At 44.1% G+C, this 20141-nt stretch overlaps 1 protein-coding gene across 2 annotated transcripts in view; it reads right to left on the bottom strand.

Moving 5' to 3' along the window:
• The window catches only part of LOC126981542 (uncharacterized), a 40851-nt gene that overhangs the window by 15011 nt on the left and 5699 nt on the right, over positions 1-20141 (bottom strand). For both annotated transcript variants that reach the window (XM_050832746.1, XM_050832745.1), the window contains 4 exons: positions 18985-19031; positions 14266-14376; positions 1292-1473; positions 153-427 (listed from right to left, as the gene is read on the bottom strand). In XM_050832746.1, coding sequence (XP_050688703.1) covers positions 153-427; positions 1292-1473; positions 14266-14376; positions 18985-19031 — 615 coding nt within the window. The remainder of the gene's footprint in view (positions 1-152; positions 428-1291; positions 1474-14265; positions 14377-18984; positions 19032-20141) is intronic.

Raw genomic sequence — 20141 nt, 5'->3', positions numbered from 1 at the left:
GTCTTGAATAGGATCCCCCCCCCTCCCCCCACAAACAAATAAAAAAAGGAAGTAGACGGCCGTGACGAAACTTGCACCGATCTGTTAAATAAAAGACACCTAAAGAGTAGCTTCTATACAACGATAATATGCATCTTGGACCTCGCACACACCTCGCTAGCACTCGTGACGAAGACCTTGATAGGGTTGTCCGGCAGAGGAGATGGCGATGGTGACGCTGAGAGCCTCTGCCCGCCGCCACCGAACTGCGAAAACACTCTCAGGAGGCGGCGGTGGAGGACTTGTCGGGGCATGGTGGCGAAGTGCATGGTGAGGGCGGCGAGGGGGATGGAGGCGAGGAGGAAGGCCCACACCTCGGAGGAGAAGGGCAGCATGTACACCGTCAGTCTGTCCGTGGCGGTGCTCTCAGGGCGGCGCAAGATGATGCCTGAAGGTGGAGAGATAGATAGAGGTAGAGAGATGGAAATAGAGGTAGATGGAAGCACAAGTAGAAAGAGAAATAGAGACAGATTGATATAGAGAGGGAGATAGCCAGATGGATACATGGGTAGATAGATAGATAGATGATGCCTGAAGGTGGAGAGATAGATAGAGGTAGAGAGATGGAAATAGAGATAGATGGAAGCACAAGTAGAAAGAGAAATAGAGACAGATAGATAGAGAGAGGGAGATAGATAGATGGATACATAGGTAGATAGATAGATACATAAGTAGAAAAGTAGATAAAATAGATAGATAGAGATAGATTGATAGAGATGAAAAGATAGATAGATAGATAGATTGGGAGAGAGAGAAAGCGCAAACGTCTTAAAATCTTTCCTTATCAACTTAATTTTAGATAGATGGAGATGAGAAGATAGATAGATAGATAGATTGAGAGAGAGAGAAAGTGCAAACGTCTTAAAATCTTTTCTTATTAACTTTTAGATAGATAGAGATGAGAAGATAGATAGATAGATAGACTGGGAGAGAGAGAAAGCGCAAACATCTTAAAATCTTTCCTTATTAACTTTATTTTTATTCTAATTTGCGTTATTATTCTATTCTAGTAATTGTTCTATTCCACACAACATATTCTTTTCTTCACTGTATCTCTTCTTTTCATCCGTTTCTTATCGTCTCTATCACCACTTCCATTTGAGTTGCAGTTTTCCTTTAAAGCACAACGCATTATTATCGTTTTCCCTGAACCGAGTATTGATTGGAATGATGTGGAAGCGAACTTACGAACATTCCTTACAAAAAAAAGAAAAATGAAAAAAAAGAGACCCCAGTGCCGTCCTTGACTCACCCGCGCCCCCGTAGCTGGTGGATATCCTGGGGAAGGCGACGGCGTGGCTCCTACCGTAGTTCGCCCCGAGGTTGGCCAGGCCGAGGTGCGCGCGCCCCTCCACCACCTCGCCCATCACGCCCGTCCACCGCCCGTCCACCTCCGACCCGTACGCTTTGTCGCACACTTCGTAGAGTTCATACCTGTGACAAGGGGGCACAAGGGCGGCGTCAACATTAAAAAAAGAGAAATGTAGGTATAGACAAAAATAGATAAAATAAATAAATATATACATAAAATAAAAGAGCCATGTGGAGATGCTGTTGTGCGTCTAGGGACCATATTCTCAAACGCTTCGCCGCTTACACACTCACATTTGTCAGGGTTTTTGAAGGGATATTAGGCATTTCCATTTATGACCCTGGTGGTAGTTTGACCCCTCTTCCGTACCTTAAACGTGAAAATCACCCATGAAAACCCGATTAAACTCCATTTTAGCCTTTGGAAATATATGACATGAGAGGTGGAAGCGTCTGAGAATACCGATCTAGGTGTTTACGTTACGGGAACAAAACTACCGAGATGAAAAATGATGCGTAGCTCTAAAGTAGTAAAGTAAGAGACACGGGTAGCTGCGTCACACTCATAAAACAGTGAAGTGAAAATGTTGATGACGTAGGCGTTTAGTTGACGTTACGAGAGAGAAAAATGATGACGTAGCTATGGTAGTAAAGTTTGGAACACGAATAGCTGCGTCACACTTATAAAACAGTGAAGTGAAAATGTTGATGACGTAGGTGTTTAGTTGACGTTAAGAGAAAGAAAAATGATGAAATAGCTATAGTAGTAAAGTTTGGGCCACGATGAGGGGCGTCACACTCATAAAACAGTGAAGTGAAAATGTTGATGATGTAGGTGTTTAGTTGACGTTAAGAGAAAGAAAAATGATGAAATAGCTACGGTAGTAAAGTTTGGGACACGAAGAGCTGCGTCACACTTATAAAACAGTGAAGTGAAAATGTTGATGACGTAGGTGTTTAGTTGACGTTAAGAGAAAGAAAAATGATGAAATAGCTATAGTAGTAAAGTTTGGGCCACGATGAGGGGCGTCACACTCATAAAACAGTGAAGTGAAAATGTTGATGTTGTAGGTGTTTAGTTGACGTTAAGAGAAAGAAAAATGATGAAATAGCTATAGTAGTAAAGTTTGGGCCACGATGAGGGGCGTCACACTCATAAAACAGTGAAGTGAAAATGTTGATGACGTAGGTGTTTAGTTGACGTTAAGAGAAAGAAAAATGATGAAATAGCTATAGTAGTAAAGTTTGGGCCACGATGAGGGGCGTCACACTCATAAAACAGTGAAGTGAAAATGTTGATGTAGGTGTTTAGTTGACGTTAAGAGAGAGAAAAATTATGACGTAGCTACAGTAGTAAAGTTTGGAACACGAAGAGGTGCGTCACACTCATAAAACAGTGAAGTGAAAATGTTGATGATGTAGGTGTTTAGTTGACGTTAAGAGAAAGAAAAATGATGACGTAGCTACGGTAGTAAAGTTTGGGACCCGATGAGCTGTAAGACTGAAGATGTTGGTGTAGGCGTTTTGTTTACGTGAACGGGAACGAAACCACTATGATGAAAAATGATAATGTAGTTAAGGTAGTGAAGTAGGGGACACTGAATGCGTGCAGGATTTACGGCTCAATATAATTACATAATGGGCCTGACTGAAAGGAATAGGTTACGAACGGAGCTGCATAAAAAAAAAAATATCTCCTACGTGGACGGCGTGAAAAAAAAAAAAAAAGGTTGCAGGTGGAGGGTTGAGGGAAGGGCGGTCTGTAATAACGAGACGCGGCCTTAATAATGAAACAAAGGAAGGAGAGAGAGAGAGAGAAATGCCCCTGAATGGTATGATATAATTAATGATCTAACAATGGTGCTAGGTTACACACTGCCTGATACATGTACGTTTTCTTTTATATATTTTTCCCTTTTTTTTTTTTTTTTAGTATCTTTTATATCATATTTTCTTTGTTACTCTCTCTCGGAGTCTCTCTCTCTCTCTCTCTCTCTCTCTCTCTCTCTCTCTCTCTCTCTCTCTCTCTCTCTCTCTCTCTCTCTCTCTCTCTCTCTCTCTCTCTCTCTCTCTCTCTCTCTCTCTCTCTCTCTCTCTCTCTCTCTCTCTCTCTTCGTTTTCTTTTTATTTCTCTCTTATTTTTCTCTCATTTTCCTTTCTTTCTTCATAACATCACTTTTATTCGATTTGCACGCGTCACGGGCTTACATGACGCTAGTCCTTTGTCCTTGCTGTTCTACTAAACACCGTTAGTAATCCATTCACCGAATCATTAAACATAGTGACACCCTACTCATCACCGCAATTCACCGTAAACACCACCGTATCGCTGTTACCTCCCCGTCGTGCATGGCTTTTAAGTCGTCATAATCACTGTTAAAAGGACCATCTACCCTTTCCTTCTTTTCTTCCTTCATGCCCCTCCCTCCCTTCCCTCTCTCCCTCAACTTGCAGGCTTGTGGTTGAAGGAGGGAAAGGAGGGACTGGTTGATGGAGGGAAGAAAGGAGGACAGGTGGATCGTCGTCATAATCACTGTTTTAAGAGTTTCAGGCGTATACCCTCAGGAGCGTTCCTATCTGCACTAGAGCCATTCCCACCTACACGACCTTCAGAAACATTTACAAGCAACGGTACCGAATCGCAATTACCCTCAAGAATACGTTTAGCCGTGTTCTTGACTTAAGCAAGAACCAAAACCAAAAATATTAACAAGTAACGTATGTTTGCCAATCCCTACGAACCAATCCAATGTGCACTCATATTAGGGAAAGAACTGATTCACAATGACTCAGGTCCGCAGCTCTGCCATACAAGTGCTGAAAGTGAAGGGCTCAGGCAACACAGGCGTTTGGGGACTACTGAACTTGCAGCTTATAGTGTCCTCCCTCTCTACCTAATTCGCCTACACTGGCCTATAGTAATAATAATGGAAAGGCCACCAACACCAAAACCCCAATCATTCCTTTTTAGTGAACAACCAGAACTAGAACTACCCAGCGTTGAGGGTCAGTTCAGTTTAGGGCAAGGAAAGGCCACTGCGAGGCCATTACGAGCGAGTTGTGTCCACATCACCACACAAGGGAAGGAAGAGGTAGGGAGGAGGAGGGGAGGAGGGAGGGAGGGTAGAGGGAAAGAGAGGTAAGGCAAAGAGGGTAAGGGAAGTTAGCGAAAGATGGGAAGAAGGGAATACTCAGTGACCCACTAACCGACATCTTTATCGGTAAATACTGGTTATGTGCCCAGCCTATAGAAAGCAGCTAATGTGACGCCTATTTTCAAAAAGGGGGACAGGTCAGCTGCTTCAAACTATCGCCCAATTAGCTTAACATCGGTTATATTTATAGGCAAGATGCTGGAGTCCATACTAGCCAGGAACATTCGGGAGCATCTAGAGAAACATAGCTTAATTCACGACTCGCAGCATGGGTTCAAGAAAGGTAGGTCATGCCTCACCAATCTCTTGTCCTTCTACAATAAAGTATTTTAGGCGGTAGACAGAGATGAAAATTATGATGTAATCTATCTTGATTTTAGTAAAGCGTTTAACAAAGTTCCTCACCACCGACTGTTGCTTAAATTACAGGCTCACGGAGTAGAGGGTAAAGTTTTGAACTGGGTCAAGGCGTGGCTTATGATAGAATGGATATCAAAATGTTAGAATCGGTGCAGAGGAAAGACTCAAACAATTAAACTTGCATTCTCTAGAAAGGCAAAGGGTGCGAAGAGACATGATCGAGGTTTATAAATGGATGAAGGGCTTTAATAAGGGAGATACTCATAAGGTTCTGTTGGTAAGTGAACCGGGTAGGACACGCAGTAATGGATTTAAACTGGATAAATTCAGATTCACCAGGGATATAGGCAAAAATTGGTTTACTAACAGAGTGGTAGATGAGTGGAACAGGCTGAGCAGTCATGTTAAATTCGTGGACAGTGATATTAGGTGGGGTTAGATTCACAGGAGCTTAAGTTCAAAGGAGCTGCCTTGTACAGGCCTACCAGCCTGTTGCAGACTCCTACGTTCTTATGTTCTTATGTTCTGAAGAGTTACCAGAGATCAAAAACCACCAGCATCGTGTCTTAAAGGAACCATACCATCAACATTACTCCCAAGCCTCAAGCAACAATCTCAACCCTCCTCCTACGTGTCCTCAGCAAGCAAGCCCATTATCGACCCAGTCTGTGATGAACGCTACCGACGCTCCTGCCAGTGAGTTGGTTCGAGGCGTGCATGCAAGGGGGACTCGTGTTCATTCCTCCATCACCGTCACACTAAGTTAGCACGGGACTGGACTCTTACTAACACGAAACTGCTCTTCTCTTCATTCTCCTTCTTCCTTCCCTCCCTCCCTCCCTGCTGCACACGCATACACATTCTCTCTCTCTCTCTCTCTCTCTCTCTCTCTCTCTCTCTCTCTCTCTCTCTCTCTCTCTCCATCGTTCCCTTTCTCTCTCTTCCCTCGACTTTCTTTCTGTCTCCCTCCAATCACACATTTTTTCATTAATTTTCCCTTTATTTTCTCCATTTTTCTCTTCTTCCACGAACAGATCCCTTTTCTCCTATTTTTTTTCTTCCTCCTCGCATTTACACTTTTCTTTTTTACCTTTTTCTTTCAGTTTCTTCCCTCCATTTCACTCCTTCCACTTACAACTCTATTTTTCTCCTTCTCTTTCCATTAATCTCTTCCACCTGTGACGTCACGGCCGTAACCTCGGGACAAATATCAGTGTTGTTATTCTTTTTCATACATTTCGTATAATATTTTAGATGGTGGGATTAAACAATTATTGACGGGAGAAAATGTTGACTTCTTACTCCAGAGGGCCATATTTTGAAACGTATCGGGCTCCACACAATTTTCTAAGGCCACAGAGAAGGTTATCCGGGTTGTCATGGGTGATTTTACTCTCCATGGTGTTGAAGGCGTGTACAACTATCACTCAACGTTGCCAGATTGTTGTACTCAGCCTTATATGTTTGCCGATTTCCGACCCAAACACTGCCTCCACGACCTCAATAACTGCCTTCATATATAGTTATCGTTAAAATGGTTAATTATTGGTGTTTTTTGGCAATAGCTATGACTCAGAAACAGGTAAATACGAGGCTCTGAGTACGATAATCTGGCGACGATGCTATCACTAGGATCACAAAACAGTCCATGAATACTCCAGCAATTTCAACGAGAGAGTTTTCAAACAGACGAACCGAGGCGCCGGACCAGCGTTGCCAAATTGTCGTACTCTGAACATTGCATTTATCATTTTTAGGCCCGAAGACTGCCACAACCACACAAACAACGATAGAACATTAAAGTTAGCGTTAAAACAGTTATTTATTGATGCTTTTTGTGTTTTTTGCTGTAGTTATCGGTCAGAAACTACGACAATGTAATGCGATGAGTACGATAATTTGGCATCGCTGCGCCGGACCTCCCTCCACCCAGCCAATCAGCTAACATCACCCTCCTTCCACCCAGCCAATCAGCTCCCGTAGCGATCTTCCCTACAAAAGGTGCAACTAGCTCTAGATTTCGCCCTATGCAATGTCAACTCCAAGGTCCCTAAAACGGCATATCTCAAACCGAGGTGATGTGGTAAATGTCAACCCTATATAGGGTAACCAAAAGGAAGAGGGTGACCCCCATCTCAAGAAATCAAAATCCCGTGCCTGATCCCCGAGGCCAAGCGAGCCTCAGAAATACAATAAAGCTAAATAGACGTAACAGTAGAATTAGACCCCGCAGCTAACCCGCAAACTCAAACAAACATCCAGGAACACAGTAAAAGCTACAAGGAAGTAACGGTTGAATTAGCTCTCGAAGAAAACTCACAAAATCAAACGAACACTCAAAAACACAATAAAAGCCACATGCACGCAATGGTAGAACTACCGCTCGAAGATAACTCACGAACTCAAATTCAGAAATACAATAAAAGCAACATGGACGTGAGGGTTGAATTACCTCTCGAAGAAAACCCACAAACCCGAACGAATATTCAGAAACACAATAACAGCAACATGCACGTGACGGTTGAAATACCCCTCGAAGAAACCACACAAAGTGAAGTGTTCCTTCACATACACAGTAACAGCAAACACGGAATGATGGAAGGAATAATGTCGCGTCTATCAACGCCTTGCCAACGCTTCCGTAACGCTATTATGCACCGATTGAACAAATGTGTGGCCGGCCTGCTGCTGCTTCTGCTGCTGGCCGGCCATGTGGCCACCCTGGCCTACGCCTACCATCAGCAAGGCCAGAGTGACCTCCTGTGCGGCATTGCCGCGCTGTGCTCCGTGCTCGCCCTCCTACTGACGCACGGGCGTGCTTCCCTGCGTTGGGCGTGGCTCGCCGTTCACGTCACCTATAGTGACGATCTAGCGCGAGGCGCCCTCTGCGTGCTAAATGACCTGCAGACACAACCCCTGCTGCACGCCCTGGGCCTGGGCCCACCCGATGCCCTGGACACCATCACCTACTGGTGGTGGGTCCTACAGGGGCTGCTGCTCGCTACCCTGGCGAGCTTCATCTCAGGGCCCACCGCCCCTGATGACGACAACCCTGACGATGACAACACTGACCATGATCTTCATCCTGTGGGTGAAAAGGGTGACTTTGAAGAAGTGGAATTGAGGGAGGAGGTGGTGGAGATTGGACAGCAGAAATACAATAACAGCAATGAGAACAAAATTGTTGAATCATCTCAAGGGGCTAACGCACAAAGTGTAGTGTTCCTTCAGACACACAGTAACAATAAACACGAAACGGTCGAAGGCACAATGTCGCGTCTATCAGCGCCTTGCCAACGCCTACGCAAGGCTATTATGCGCCGCCCCTACAAGTGTGTGGCCGGCCTGCTGCTGCTCCTGCTGCTGGCCGGCCACGTGGCCACCTTGGCCTACGCCTACCATCAGCAAGGCCAAAGTGACCTCCTGCGGGGCATTGCCGCGCTGTGCTCCGTGCTCGCCCTGCCACCCCTCGCCCTCCTCCTGCCAGTCGGGAGTTCCTTAATGAGTTGGGCGTGGCTCGCCGTTCATGTCACCTATAGTGATGATCTGGCGCGAGGCGCCCTCCGCGTGTTAAACGACTTGCAGGCACAGCCCCTGCTGCACGCCCTGGGCCTGGGACACCTCGACGCCCTGGACACCCTCACCTACTGGTGGTGGTTCCTACAGGGGCTGCTGCTTCCTACCCTAGCGAGCTTAGTCTCGGGCCCCAGCGCCCTTGATGACAACAACCCTGATGATGACGACACCGACGATGACAACCCTGACGGCGACAACCCTGACGGCGACGACCCTGATAATGACAACCCTGACGATGACCCTGACCGTGATCTTGACCCTGTGGGTGAAGAGGATGACTTTGAGAAAATGAACCTGAGGGAGGTGGTGGTGGTGGTGGAGGCGGTGGATTGGCAGCTTAGGGTGGGGGCTCTAGTCCCTCCTCCTAACTCGCCCCTCCTCCAACCTCGGGGTGAGGAGGAGGGTGAAGGCGAAGATGAGTTTGAGGACGTGGATATGATGGAGGTAGCGGAGGCGGCGGAAGAGGGGCTGTTTGGGGAGGGGGCCTTTGCCGCCCCTCCCGAGCCGCCTGCCGAGGAGGAGGGTGAAGAGGAAGATGGCTTTGAGGTGGACCGGGGTGAGTTGGTGGATGTGGTGGAGGGGCATTTCGGGGTGGGGGTTGTTGCCGCCCCTCCGGACCCGCCCGCCCGCCACCCTGGTCCTGTTGAGTAAGGAGGATGAAGGCGAGGATGACTCTGACAAAGTGAGCGTGAAGGACATGGCAACGACGGAGTAAGGATGATGAAGAATATATATATATATATATATATATATATATATATATATATATATATATATATATATATATATATATATATATATATATATATATATATATAAATACAAAAAAAAAACATAAATGAAAAATAAAAAAAAAATAAAAAAATCAAATACAAAATATTAGGAATAAAATTAATAAAAAATAAAACAAAATAGAAAAAACAAAAAACAAAAATACAAGAAAAATTACAAAAAAAATATTAGAGTTAAGGTTCACCTTTATTTCCGTTAAAAAGGAGCAATGGTTTCACCCAAACAGTCGCCTCGGCTAAGTAAATTCGCCTCAGTATTAATGAAAGTTTCGTTCACCCCTTGCACGACTTTGAAACAACTACGAGTAAACTTGGTTCAGCGTTCTGTCATCTTGAAACAAAACAAAAAGAAAAAAAGAAACAGCCAGTGAGAAAGCGTAATGAACGAATTGAGACACGAAAATAAAAAGATAGTAATTCCTCCCACATCGTGTGATATGTTTCCAGGTGATGTCGTGTGATATGTTTCCAGGTGATGTCGTGTGATATGTTTCCAGGTGATTTTTTTTTTTTTTTACATTGCAGCCTATTGCGCCGTGATAGGTTCTTCCAGTGGATCCTGATGGTCGGTCAAGGTTTCTTTCGGTAGGTCCTGATGGTCGGCCCATATGTTCTGGCGCAGGCGAGTGTTTATAGTGGCGCCATCTTGCATTGGCTCATGCTGCCCTCCCGGAGCTCATCTTTGATCCTAGAATCTAGAGTCCGGGTTGATAGGTGGTCTTCTGGACAGCATGTGGGTAGTTTTAAGCCACTCGGCGGCGGCTGAAAAATCCCAGCTTGGTGGCACCGGGCGGGGATTGAACTCGCGTCCTCCTGAACACGAGGCCGTTACTTTGACGACTCAGCCACCGCCTCCCCAGATGTCGTGTGGTATGTTTCCAGGTGATGTCGTGTGATGTGTTTCCAGGTGATGTCGTGTGATATGTTTCCAGGTGATGTCGTGTGATATGTTTCCAGGTGATGTCGTGTGATATGTTTCCAGGTAATGTCGTGTGATATGTTTCCAGGTGATGTTGTGTGATATGTTTCCAGGTGATGTTGTGTGATATGTTTCCAGGTGATGTCGTGTGATATGTTTCCAGGTGATGTCGTGTGGTATGTTTCCAGGTGATGTCGTGTGATATGTTTCCAGGTGATGTCGTGTGATATGTTTCCAGGTGATGTCGTGTGATATGTTTCCAGGTGATGTCGTGTGATATGTTTCCAGGTGATGTCGTGTGATATGTTTCCAGGTGATGTTGTGTGATATGTTTCCAGGTGATGTCGTGTGATATGTTTCCAGGTGATGTTGTGTGATATGTTTCCAGGTGATGTCGTGTGATATGTTTCCTGGTGATGTCGTGTGATATGTTTCCAGGTGATGTCGTGTGGTATGTTTCCAGGTGATGTCGTGTGATATGTTTCCTGGTGATGTCGTGTGATATGTTTCCAGGTGATGTCGTGTGGTATGTTTCCAGGTGATGTCGTGTGATATGTTTCCTGGTGATGTCGTGTGATATGTTTCAGGTGATGTTGTGTGATATGTTTCCAGGTGATGTCGTGGTATGTTTCCTGGTGATGTCGTGTGATATGTTTCCAGGTGATGTCGTGTGATATGTTTCCAGGTGATGTCGTGTGATATGTTTCCAGGTGATGTTGTGTGATATGTTTCCAGGTGATGTCGTGTGATATCTTTCCAGGTGATGTCGTGTGGTATGTTTCCAGGTGATGTCGTGTGATATGTTTCCAGGTGATTTCTTGTGGTATGTTTCCAGGTGATGTCGTGTGATATGTTTCCAGGTGATGTCGTGTGATATGTTTCCAGGTGATGTCGTGTGGTATGTTTCCAGGTGATGTCGTGTGATATGTTTCCAGGTGATGTCGTGTGGTGTGTTTCCAGGTGATGTCGTGTGGTGTGTTTCCAGGTGATGTCGTGTGATATGTTTCCAGGTGATGTCGTGTGGTATGTTTCCAGGTGATGTCGTGTGATATGTTTCCAGGTGATGTCGTGTGGTATGTTTCCAGGTGATGTCGTGTGATATGTTTCCAGGTGATGTCGTGTGATATGTTTCCAGGTGATGTAGTGTGATATGTTTCCAGGTGATGTCGTGTGGTATGTTTCCAGGTGATGTCGTGGTATGTTTCAGGTGATGTCGTGGTATGTTTCCAGGTGATGTCGTGTGATATGTTTCCAGGTGATGTCGTGTGATATGTTTCAGGTGATGGATGTCGTGTGATATGTTTCAGGTGATGTCGTGTGGTATGTTTCAGGTGATGTAGTGTGATATTTTTACAGGTGATGTCGTGTGATATGTTTCCAGGTGATGGATGTCGTGTGATATGTTTCCAGGTGATGTCGTGTGGTATGTTTCAGGTGATGTCGTGGTATGTTTCAGGTGATGTCGTGTGATATGTTTCAGGTGATGTCGTGTGATATGTTTCAGGTGATGGATGTCGTGATATGTTTCAGGTGATGTCGTGTGGTATGTTTCCAGGTGATGTCGTGTGGTATGTTTCCAGGTGATGTCGTGTGGTATGTTTCCAGGTGATGTCGTGTGATATGTTTCCAGGTGATGTCGTGTGGTATGTTTCCAGGTGATGGATGTCGTGTGATATGTTTCCAGGTGATGTCGTGTGGTATGTTTCCAGGTGATGGATGTCGTGTGATATGTTTCCAGGTGATGTCGTGTGGTATGTTTCCAGGTGATGTCGTGTGATATGTTTCCAGGTGATGTCGTGTGGTATGTTTCCAGGTGATGTCGTGTGATATGTTTCCAGGTGATGTCGTGTGATATGTTTCCAGGTGATGGATGTCGTGAGTTATGTTTCCATGTGATGTCGTGTGGTATGTTTCCAGGTGATGTCGTGTGATATGTTTCCAGGTGATGTCGTGTGGTATGTTTCCAGGTGATGTCGTGTGATATGTTTCCAGGTGATGGATGTCGTGTGATATGTTTCCAGGTGATGTCGTGTGATATGTTTCCAGGTGATGGATGTCGTGTGATATGTTTCCAGGTGATGTCGTGTGGTATGTTTCCAGGTGATGTCGTGTGATATGTTTCCAGGTGATGTCGTGTGGTATGTTTCCAGGTGATGTCGTGTGATATGTTTCCAGGTAATGTCGTGTGATATGTTTCCAGGTGATGTCGTGTGTTATGTTTCCAGGTGATGTCGTGTGATATGTTTCCAGGTAATGTCGTGTGATATGTTTCCAGGTGATGTCGTGTGGTATGTTTCCAGGTAATGTCGTGTGATATGTTTCCAGGTGATGTCGTGTGATATGTTTCCAGGTGATGTCGTGTGATATGTTTCCAGGTGATGTCGTGTGATATGTTTCCTGGTGATGTCGTGTGATATGTTTCCTGGTGATGTCGTGTGATATGTTTCCAGGTGATGTTGTGTGGTGTGTTTCCTGGTGATGTCGTGTGATATGTTTCCTGGTGATGTCGTGTGATATGTTTCCAGGTGATGTCGTGTGATATGTTTCCAGGTGATGTTGTGTGGTGTGTTTCCTGGTGATGTCGTGTGATATGTTTCCAGGTGATGTCGTGTGATATGTTTCCAGGTGATGTCGTGTGATATGTTTCCAGGTGATGTCGTGTGATATGTTTCCAGGTGATGTCGTGTGATATGTTTCCTGGTGATGTCGTGTGATATGTTTCCTGGTGATGTCGTGTGATATGTTTCCTGGTGATGTCGTGTGATATGTTTCCAGGTGATGTCGTGTGATATGTTTCCAGGTGATGTCGTGTGGTGTGTTTCCAGGTGATGTCGTGTGATATGTTTCCAGGTAAGTTAGTATGATGTTTCCAGGTGATGTCATGTGATATGTTTCCATGTGGTGTAGTGTGATTTGTTTCCAGGTAATGTCGTGAGATATGTTTCCAGGTAAGTTCGTATGATATGTTTCCAGGTGATGCCGCGTGATTTGTTTCCAGGTAAGTTTGTATGATATGTTTCCACAGGTAATGTCGTGTGATATGTTTCCAGGTGATGTCGTTTGATATGTTTCCTTTTCTCTCCGTGTGATTTGTTTCCATTAACGACCAGTCTCTGATAAACGCTACCTTATTACGTTGATTTAAGAGTTACCAGAGATCCACAACTATGCAGCATCGTGTCTTAATAACCACTTCCAAGTCTCTAGCAAGAACCTCAACCCTCCTCCTGCGTCTCTTCAATAAGCAAACCCATGATCGATCAGCCCGTGATGAACTCTATGCTTATTATCTTGTTTTAAGAGCTCCTGGAGATCCACAACTATCTACGATCGTGTCTTAAGAACCACTATCAAGTCTCAGGGAAGAACTTCAACCCTCCTACGTGTCCTCAACAAGCAGCAAGCAAGCCCATTATCGACCAGTCTGTGATGAACGCTACCGACGCTCCTGCCAGTGAGTTGATTCGAGGCGTCCGTGCATGGGGGAGTTGGTGTTCATACCTCCATCACCGTTACACTAAGTTAGGACGGGCCTGGGCTCTTACTCACATGAAACTGTTCTTCTCTTCTCTCTCCCCACTCCCTCCCTGCTGCACTTTCCCTCTCAGCTTACCCAACTTTGATGTAGACAATAAATTTACGGTCACGGTTATATGAAAGTGAGTGAGCTTCTCCTCCTCCTCCTCCTCTCTCTCCTTCTCCCGGTTCCTTCTCCTCCTCCTCCTCCTTCTCTCTCTCTCTCTCTCTCTCTCTCTCTCTCTCTCTCTCTCTCTCTCTCTCTCTCTCTCTCTCTCTCTCTCTCTCTCTCTCTCTCTCTCTCTCTCTCTCTCTCAACGTTATTCTTTTAGGGTTTGTTGTTTCATTTATTTCTTCTTTGAACCGCAGCGTCATCGGCAATAATATTAATACACACAAAAAGAGGGAAAGGAAGGAAAAGGAAAAAGAAAAAGAAAAAAAGCATATAAAAGAGGAGCTAGAGACGGAACGGAACACAGACGTACAATACAGATGGAAAGAAAGATAAGACAGAAAGATAAGTGGGAAAATTACAACAACACAGAATGCAAAACATCAACAACAAACTAAGCAGCTACTCTCCACGCAGGCAACTCACGTGAAGTTCATCTCCTTGGCAATGACCTCGAGCATGTCCACGAGGAAGCCAGAGAAGCCTGGAGGTTGCGTGCAGTTAACGTGAGGTAGACGTTGCTGGTACTCCTCGCTCCTGCCCAAACCCAGGGGAAGAAAGGGTATGAGTGCTGGGAAACGTGAGGTATAAAGAAAGGCAAATATGTAAAGGAAGAGGTAAAGGAAGGCAAAGGAAAAACAAAGGCCATAAACCAAGGACAAGAGAATGTGATGGGTGGGCAAAAATAGGATATAAAAGCTGGCAAAAAATAAACAATATGAAAGAAGATATGCTATATAATAATAGGTGAAGGGAGGTAAAGGAAAAGAAAGGAAGCCCACGCCCATCCATGAACCAGGGGAGAGAGAACACAAAGGGTGGGCAAAGATCGGAAATAGTGGAAGGCAGAAAATAAAGAGATGAAAGGAGGCAATATATATAGGAGGAAGTGAAGGAAGGCTACCCAAACATATGAGCCTGGGAGGGAAGGACACAAGGATGGGCAAGGATTGGATAAAAACGATGGCAGATGATAAAGGGAGATATGAAAGAAGGTAATATATACATAGGAAAAAGTAAATGAAATTGAGGCAAAGAAAAAAAAACTTTGGGCGTTGTATGTGCTCGCTAATTTGTACGTAATTACTACTCATGTCGAAGGGGGAAAACCTCTGGAAAAACTGACGCGACATTAAAATTCAATTCATAATAAAGTTTCATTACCACACTCTCTTCTTACTTGTTAATATTACATTCTTATTTCTTATTTACTTTCTTTCTTTTTTACGATAGTTTACAGTTCAGCAGGTCAGCTTTCCAGTATTTTCCGCTTTATTTCTATCGTAATAACTGGAGCGCATAAACTGCACGGTGAACGTACCCGAAGTGTGAGTGTGTGATTTCTTATGACCTTTAATTAATCCCATGATAGAAGCCAGAGATAAGGAAACACGTCAACGCGGCCGCCACGACGTACCATTTCCCCGGCGCACGATTCTAATATAAGACGCCAAAGCCTTACTCCATCCTCACCTCCGTCAGACAGAACTCAGCCTATGGGCCAGTTTTACAGTCCAGAAAAAGCAAGTTCATAAGCTCCCCAACCAAACACAAAATACTACGAAAATTCCTTGTATTGTGTTCGCGATTGATATAAATAAGATTAAATTTTAGCAGACCACACGGGAAGTCTTTTTAGTATCTGGTATTGCGAAGAAAAAACGGATCATTGTGGAGATTATAGGTTGGTTTGGGCGCTTACAATGACTCTGTTGGACTGTCGAACTGGCCCTGTGTGTGTGGATCTATGCGGCGAGAGTGGCTGGACCTTCTGTTCGTGTAGGCTGTGCGCAAGCGTGCCGTGGTCACGCTTACATAATTATAAGATCAGTAATTATTTAGGCGTAACTGTATATATCGTTCAATTTCGTTCTTTTTCTTGTCTTGTTTTTTTTTATATACTATTATCATTAGTAGTAGTAGTTGTATAATTCGGGATACTCAGCACACACTGGATTCATTGGTACTGTGCACATCTCCGTAACACCGGCTCGCGACTTTCCAGCAAGCAAAGACTCAAACATGAACGGACGAAGGTGACATCAGAGTTAACGAGCATATGGATTATTTGCCCCTGTGTACATCTCCGTCTCCTCGCCTTGTGACCTTTCAGCAAGCAAAGACTCAAGGACACGAGAGAGGTGACATCAGAGTGAGCGAAACTGTGGACTCTTTGCCCCTGTGCACATCTCCGTCTTCTTGGCTCATGACCTTATAGCATGCAAAGACTTCGGGGTGACATCAGTGTTAACGTGATTATGAACTCCTTGCCCCTGTGCACATATTTGTCTCGGCTCGCGACCTTCCAGAAAGTAGACTCAATAACATAAGGAAAAGTTTGAAAAGTTTGGTTTTGTCGGCGCAACATCTGTGGTCATATGCCGGAGAGAGACAGAAGTAGAAGGAATTATAGGAGAAGGGAACGGATCCCAGGAGACGGGACACAACCCCCGATTAATACCTGGTACCCATTCACTGCTTGGTGGACAGGGGCGTAGTGTATCGGAAATAACATAAGGACGCAAGGCAGAAGGTGACATAGGAGTTAACGAGATTATTTACATTCCTCAGGTGACAGCAGGTGACTATCGCGGCGCCAATGAATCGATCGACCTATAAGGAAAACGGACAGCGGGGTGGGCGTGATATATGGGGTTCGATACTCCATCTGTTAAATAAAGAAATCTGAGGTCGGCATTGTTAAGGGGGAATGTGCACTGGGCAAACTTTACGTAGATCTTCAGTCAAACCACGATTTCCGCTAGCGTGGTTCTCATTTGTTTCTTGTTATTGGTGCTGATGATGATGGTGAGTAATACCGTCGTCCTTCGGTGAAATCTACCGCAGCTTATGTCATTAATTCTATTTTAAGTTTGTTCATCTTACTTCTGTTACAAAAAGTAATCTGAAACTATCTTAGCGGCGGGAGGTTATACTTTATTGCATCTTAAGTTTGTCTATCTTAGTTTGTTACATAAAGTATTCTGAAATTCTCATACGCGGGAGATTTTATATTTTATCGCATTGCAAGCTTAAATATTATCTTACCACGTGTCGCTTAAAAGAATCTATTTTTTCCTTGTATTGATAGCAACAGAGTAATACATTTCATTCTTTTTTTTTCCTTCCTTGTTTCTTTCTGTCTGTCCCTCTCAATTTTTCTCTTTATTTCTATCCCTTGTCCTTTCTCGTTTTATTGCGTCCATCCATCACGTTTTATCTATCTGTTACATATCGTTTTATCCATCTGTTACATAAGGCGATCTGAATCTATCATAGCCCTTACAGCGGCGGGAGATAATCTACTGTATAACGCCTTAAGCTTGTTTATCTTAACATATCTGTCTCATAAAAGAACTTTAATATTCCAGTCTTTTTGCAAGAGAGAGTAATACATTTTATCGCATGTTTTGCCTGCAGTTTGTCACGTCTAATCACATGTTCGGGCTACTTTATTACGTCTATCACAGGGAAGAATCTGAAAGTGTCATACTCTTTATAGCGTTGGGAGGAGGAAATAAGTACATTTTATCATAATTATCGTGGCGGTGGCTGAGTGATTAGAGTGCGGGTACCGCGTTCCCTTCGCTCTGGGCGATGCGGGTTCGAAACTTCGAATCCGCCGCTTCCACCTGGGATTTTTCAGTCACCGGCGAGTGGCGGCACTATAGACACTTGCGTCATGAAGGGCTTGGGCCGATCACCAAGCCACTAAAGAAAGCGTACCGGCGCTATACAGTAGGCCATAACGTAAAAAAAAATAATTGGACTACTTTAGTACGTCTATCACATGAAAGAATCTGAAAGTGTCATAGTCTTTATAGCGACGTTAGGAGGAAGTACATTTTCTCATAATTATCTTAACGCAGTACACACATTTCATCACCCTTGTCATGTTAGGGAAAGTGCAATTACCACACGCCTGACAGCGGTGGGAGGCGGCAGTACACTTTATCACACCTCAAGGTCGCAAACTATAAATCTCGCCCCCGTCAATACGTAAAACCCCATACCTACGTAAGGGAATGTGCAGTAATTATCAAACCCCTATTAGCCATGGGAGGCAGTGTACTTTATCACACCTCAAAGTCGTACAATATAAATAGCGCCTCCGTCTATCATCATCCCATACCTACGTAACTACACGAACTCAGGACCTTTGTAACTGTTAGCCGTAAGGAAGGTCTAACATTTTCGTCATCACCAGCGTCGTTATCATCGTACTTATGCTTTTACATCGTTCTTAGAGTGGATTATGTATATCTGTGGGGCAAGAGAGAGAGAGAGAGAGAGAGAGAGAGAGAGAGATGCAGCTCAACAAGGACAAGAGTTCCTCGCTTACCAATTACCTTCATTTCCGTATTGACTGAAGCAACACACACACACACACACACACACACCTTTGTTAGATAAGACACACTATAGACACCACCTACGTAGGTATATAAGCCTTAGTATCAGGCAGGCAGGTAGGCACATAGACGAACCATTAGTCACCATTACCGCAAGTTCGTACAGGCGACAATGATTCGTCTGCCCTCCGAGGAACCGCCAGAAAGGCTTAGTGATGGGCGAGGAAAGGATAAGCAAGAAGGCCGTGACGGTAGTACGTAGAATGGAAGGAATAAGAATGTGCATAAATAGGCTACACTTGCTTGAAATGGTGTCGGCAGGGTGGAGAATAGAAGTGGAGGAAGGATGTGAAAGAAAGGAAAAAAGAAAGAGAGAAAGAAGGAATGATATTAAGAGACCAAGAAATATAGGAGATAAATATATAAATAAATACATAAATAAATAAATAAATAAATAAATAATGAAAGAAAGGAAGAAAGAAAGAAAACGAGAAAGAAAGCCAGCGAAAGAGAACGAAACAAATAAAGAGTTAGTTAGACAGATAGATAGTTAGATGGATAAATAGACAGATAGATAGATAGAGATAGAGATGCAGAATATAAAAAAAGATATGGAGACAGGAAGAAAGAAAGAAAAGTTATAGAAAAAAGAAAAAAAATCAAATACATAACGAAAAGAAGAAGAATGGACATAGAGAGACAGACAGACAGACAGACAGACAGACAGACGAATTCACTTAGATAGAATGACAAATAGAAGGGTGAGTAAAAAAAATCAGCTTATCATACTCACGTCTTGTTCTTGTCAGGATCGGGGAGCGGTTCGATGAAGGGGAGGCCCTGCGAGGAAGGGGAGAGAGAAGCATTGACGTGGCGGGATAATGAACTCGCACAAACAAGCCCTTTACTTACAATACTTTACTAACGATGCTAACTACTTCCATAGCCACCGAGTTATTTTTGCTCCTCTCTTCACTTCCGCCTCCTCTTTATAACTAGGCTATTGCAATATTGGTGGACCATTCATCTTGTGCAAATAGTGGTACTTCTACTACTACTACTACTACTACTACGACTACTACTACTACTACTGCTGCTATTGTTATGACTAGCCTACTACTACTACTGCTACGTCTACTACCACAGCTACTTTTCTAACCACCACCACCACCACCAGCACCACCCCAACAACAACCTCTGACAGCGAGCAAGGTAAGGGAGTACACACGAAAATAAAGCACAGGTTGAAAAATTAAGGAGGAACATGGATCGCCCGCCGCAGTATTTCATTACCCACACACCATTAAGGACAGCCATCTGGACCCCTCCTATAATAGCCCTAACGCCCACATACTACACTCTCCCGTCCCTCGCCCCTGCCCAATAGTACCTTTCACGGCTGTCTTCATCAAAGTACCTCAGACAACAGTGTTCATCTTCACGAGCTCGCGAGAAAGTACTCACTGAATTGCCACTTAAAGTATAAATAGATAACGGACAGCGAGAGACAGACAGTTCGTAACAGTTAAAAGCGTTCCAAATGGGTCCTGATGGGAATGATGAAAATAATATTGCCAGGAAAAAGAATAGTTTGAAGAACAGTTTTACGGGGCCAGTGACAGACACGAGATTAGGTTTTAATGCCATATCAGCTACTCTTGCTTTAGGTGAGGATGGAGGAGAGGCATTTAATCGAAAACTAAATCATAATAACCTAGCGATTTGTCCAGCCGAAGAAATATGAGTCAGTCGTAGAATTTGCGAATAAAAATCCCTATCCATGTAGACATTTGATACGCTTTGTTATTTTCTTCAACGATTTAGGTGAAGGAAGATTACTTACTGGAGTTTGGTTAATTGATTGATTTATAAAGTGGGGTTCGAATACTGTGGAGAGTTGAGGGCGAGCCTATAATCGTTAAGTCTGCCAAGTTTTGTAGTCAATCAATT

This window comes from Eriocheir sinensis, chromosome 48 (assembly GCF_024679095.1).
Source record: "Eriocheir sinensis breed Jianghai 21 chromosome 48, ASM2467909v1, whole genome shotgun sequence".
Classification (NCBI taxonomy): domain Eukaryota; kingdom Metazoa; phylum Arthropoda; class Malacostraca; order Decapoda; family Varunidae; genus Eriocheir; species Eriocheir sinensis.
The sequence above is the reverse complement of the archived record's forward strand: the minus strand, read 5'-3'. Positions and strand labels throughout refer to the sequence as shown.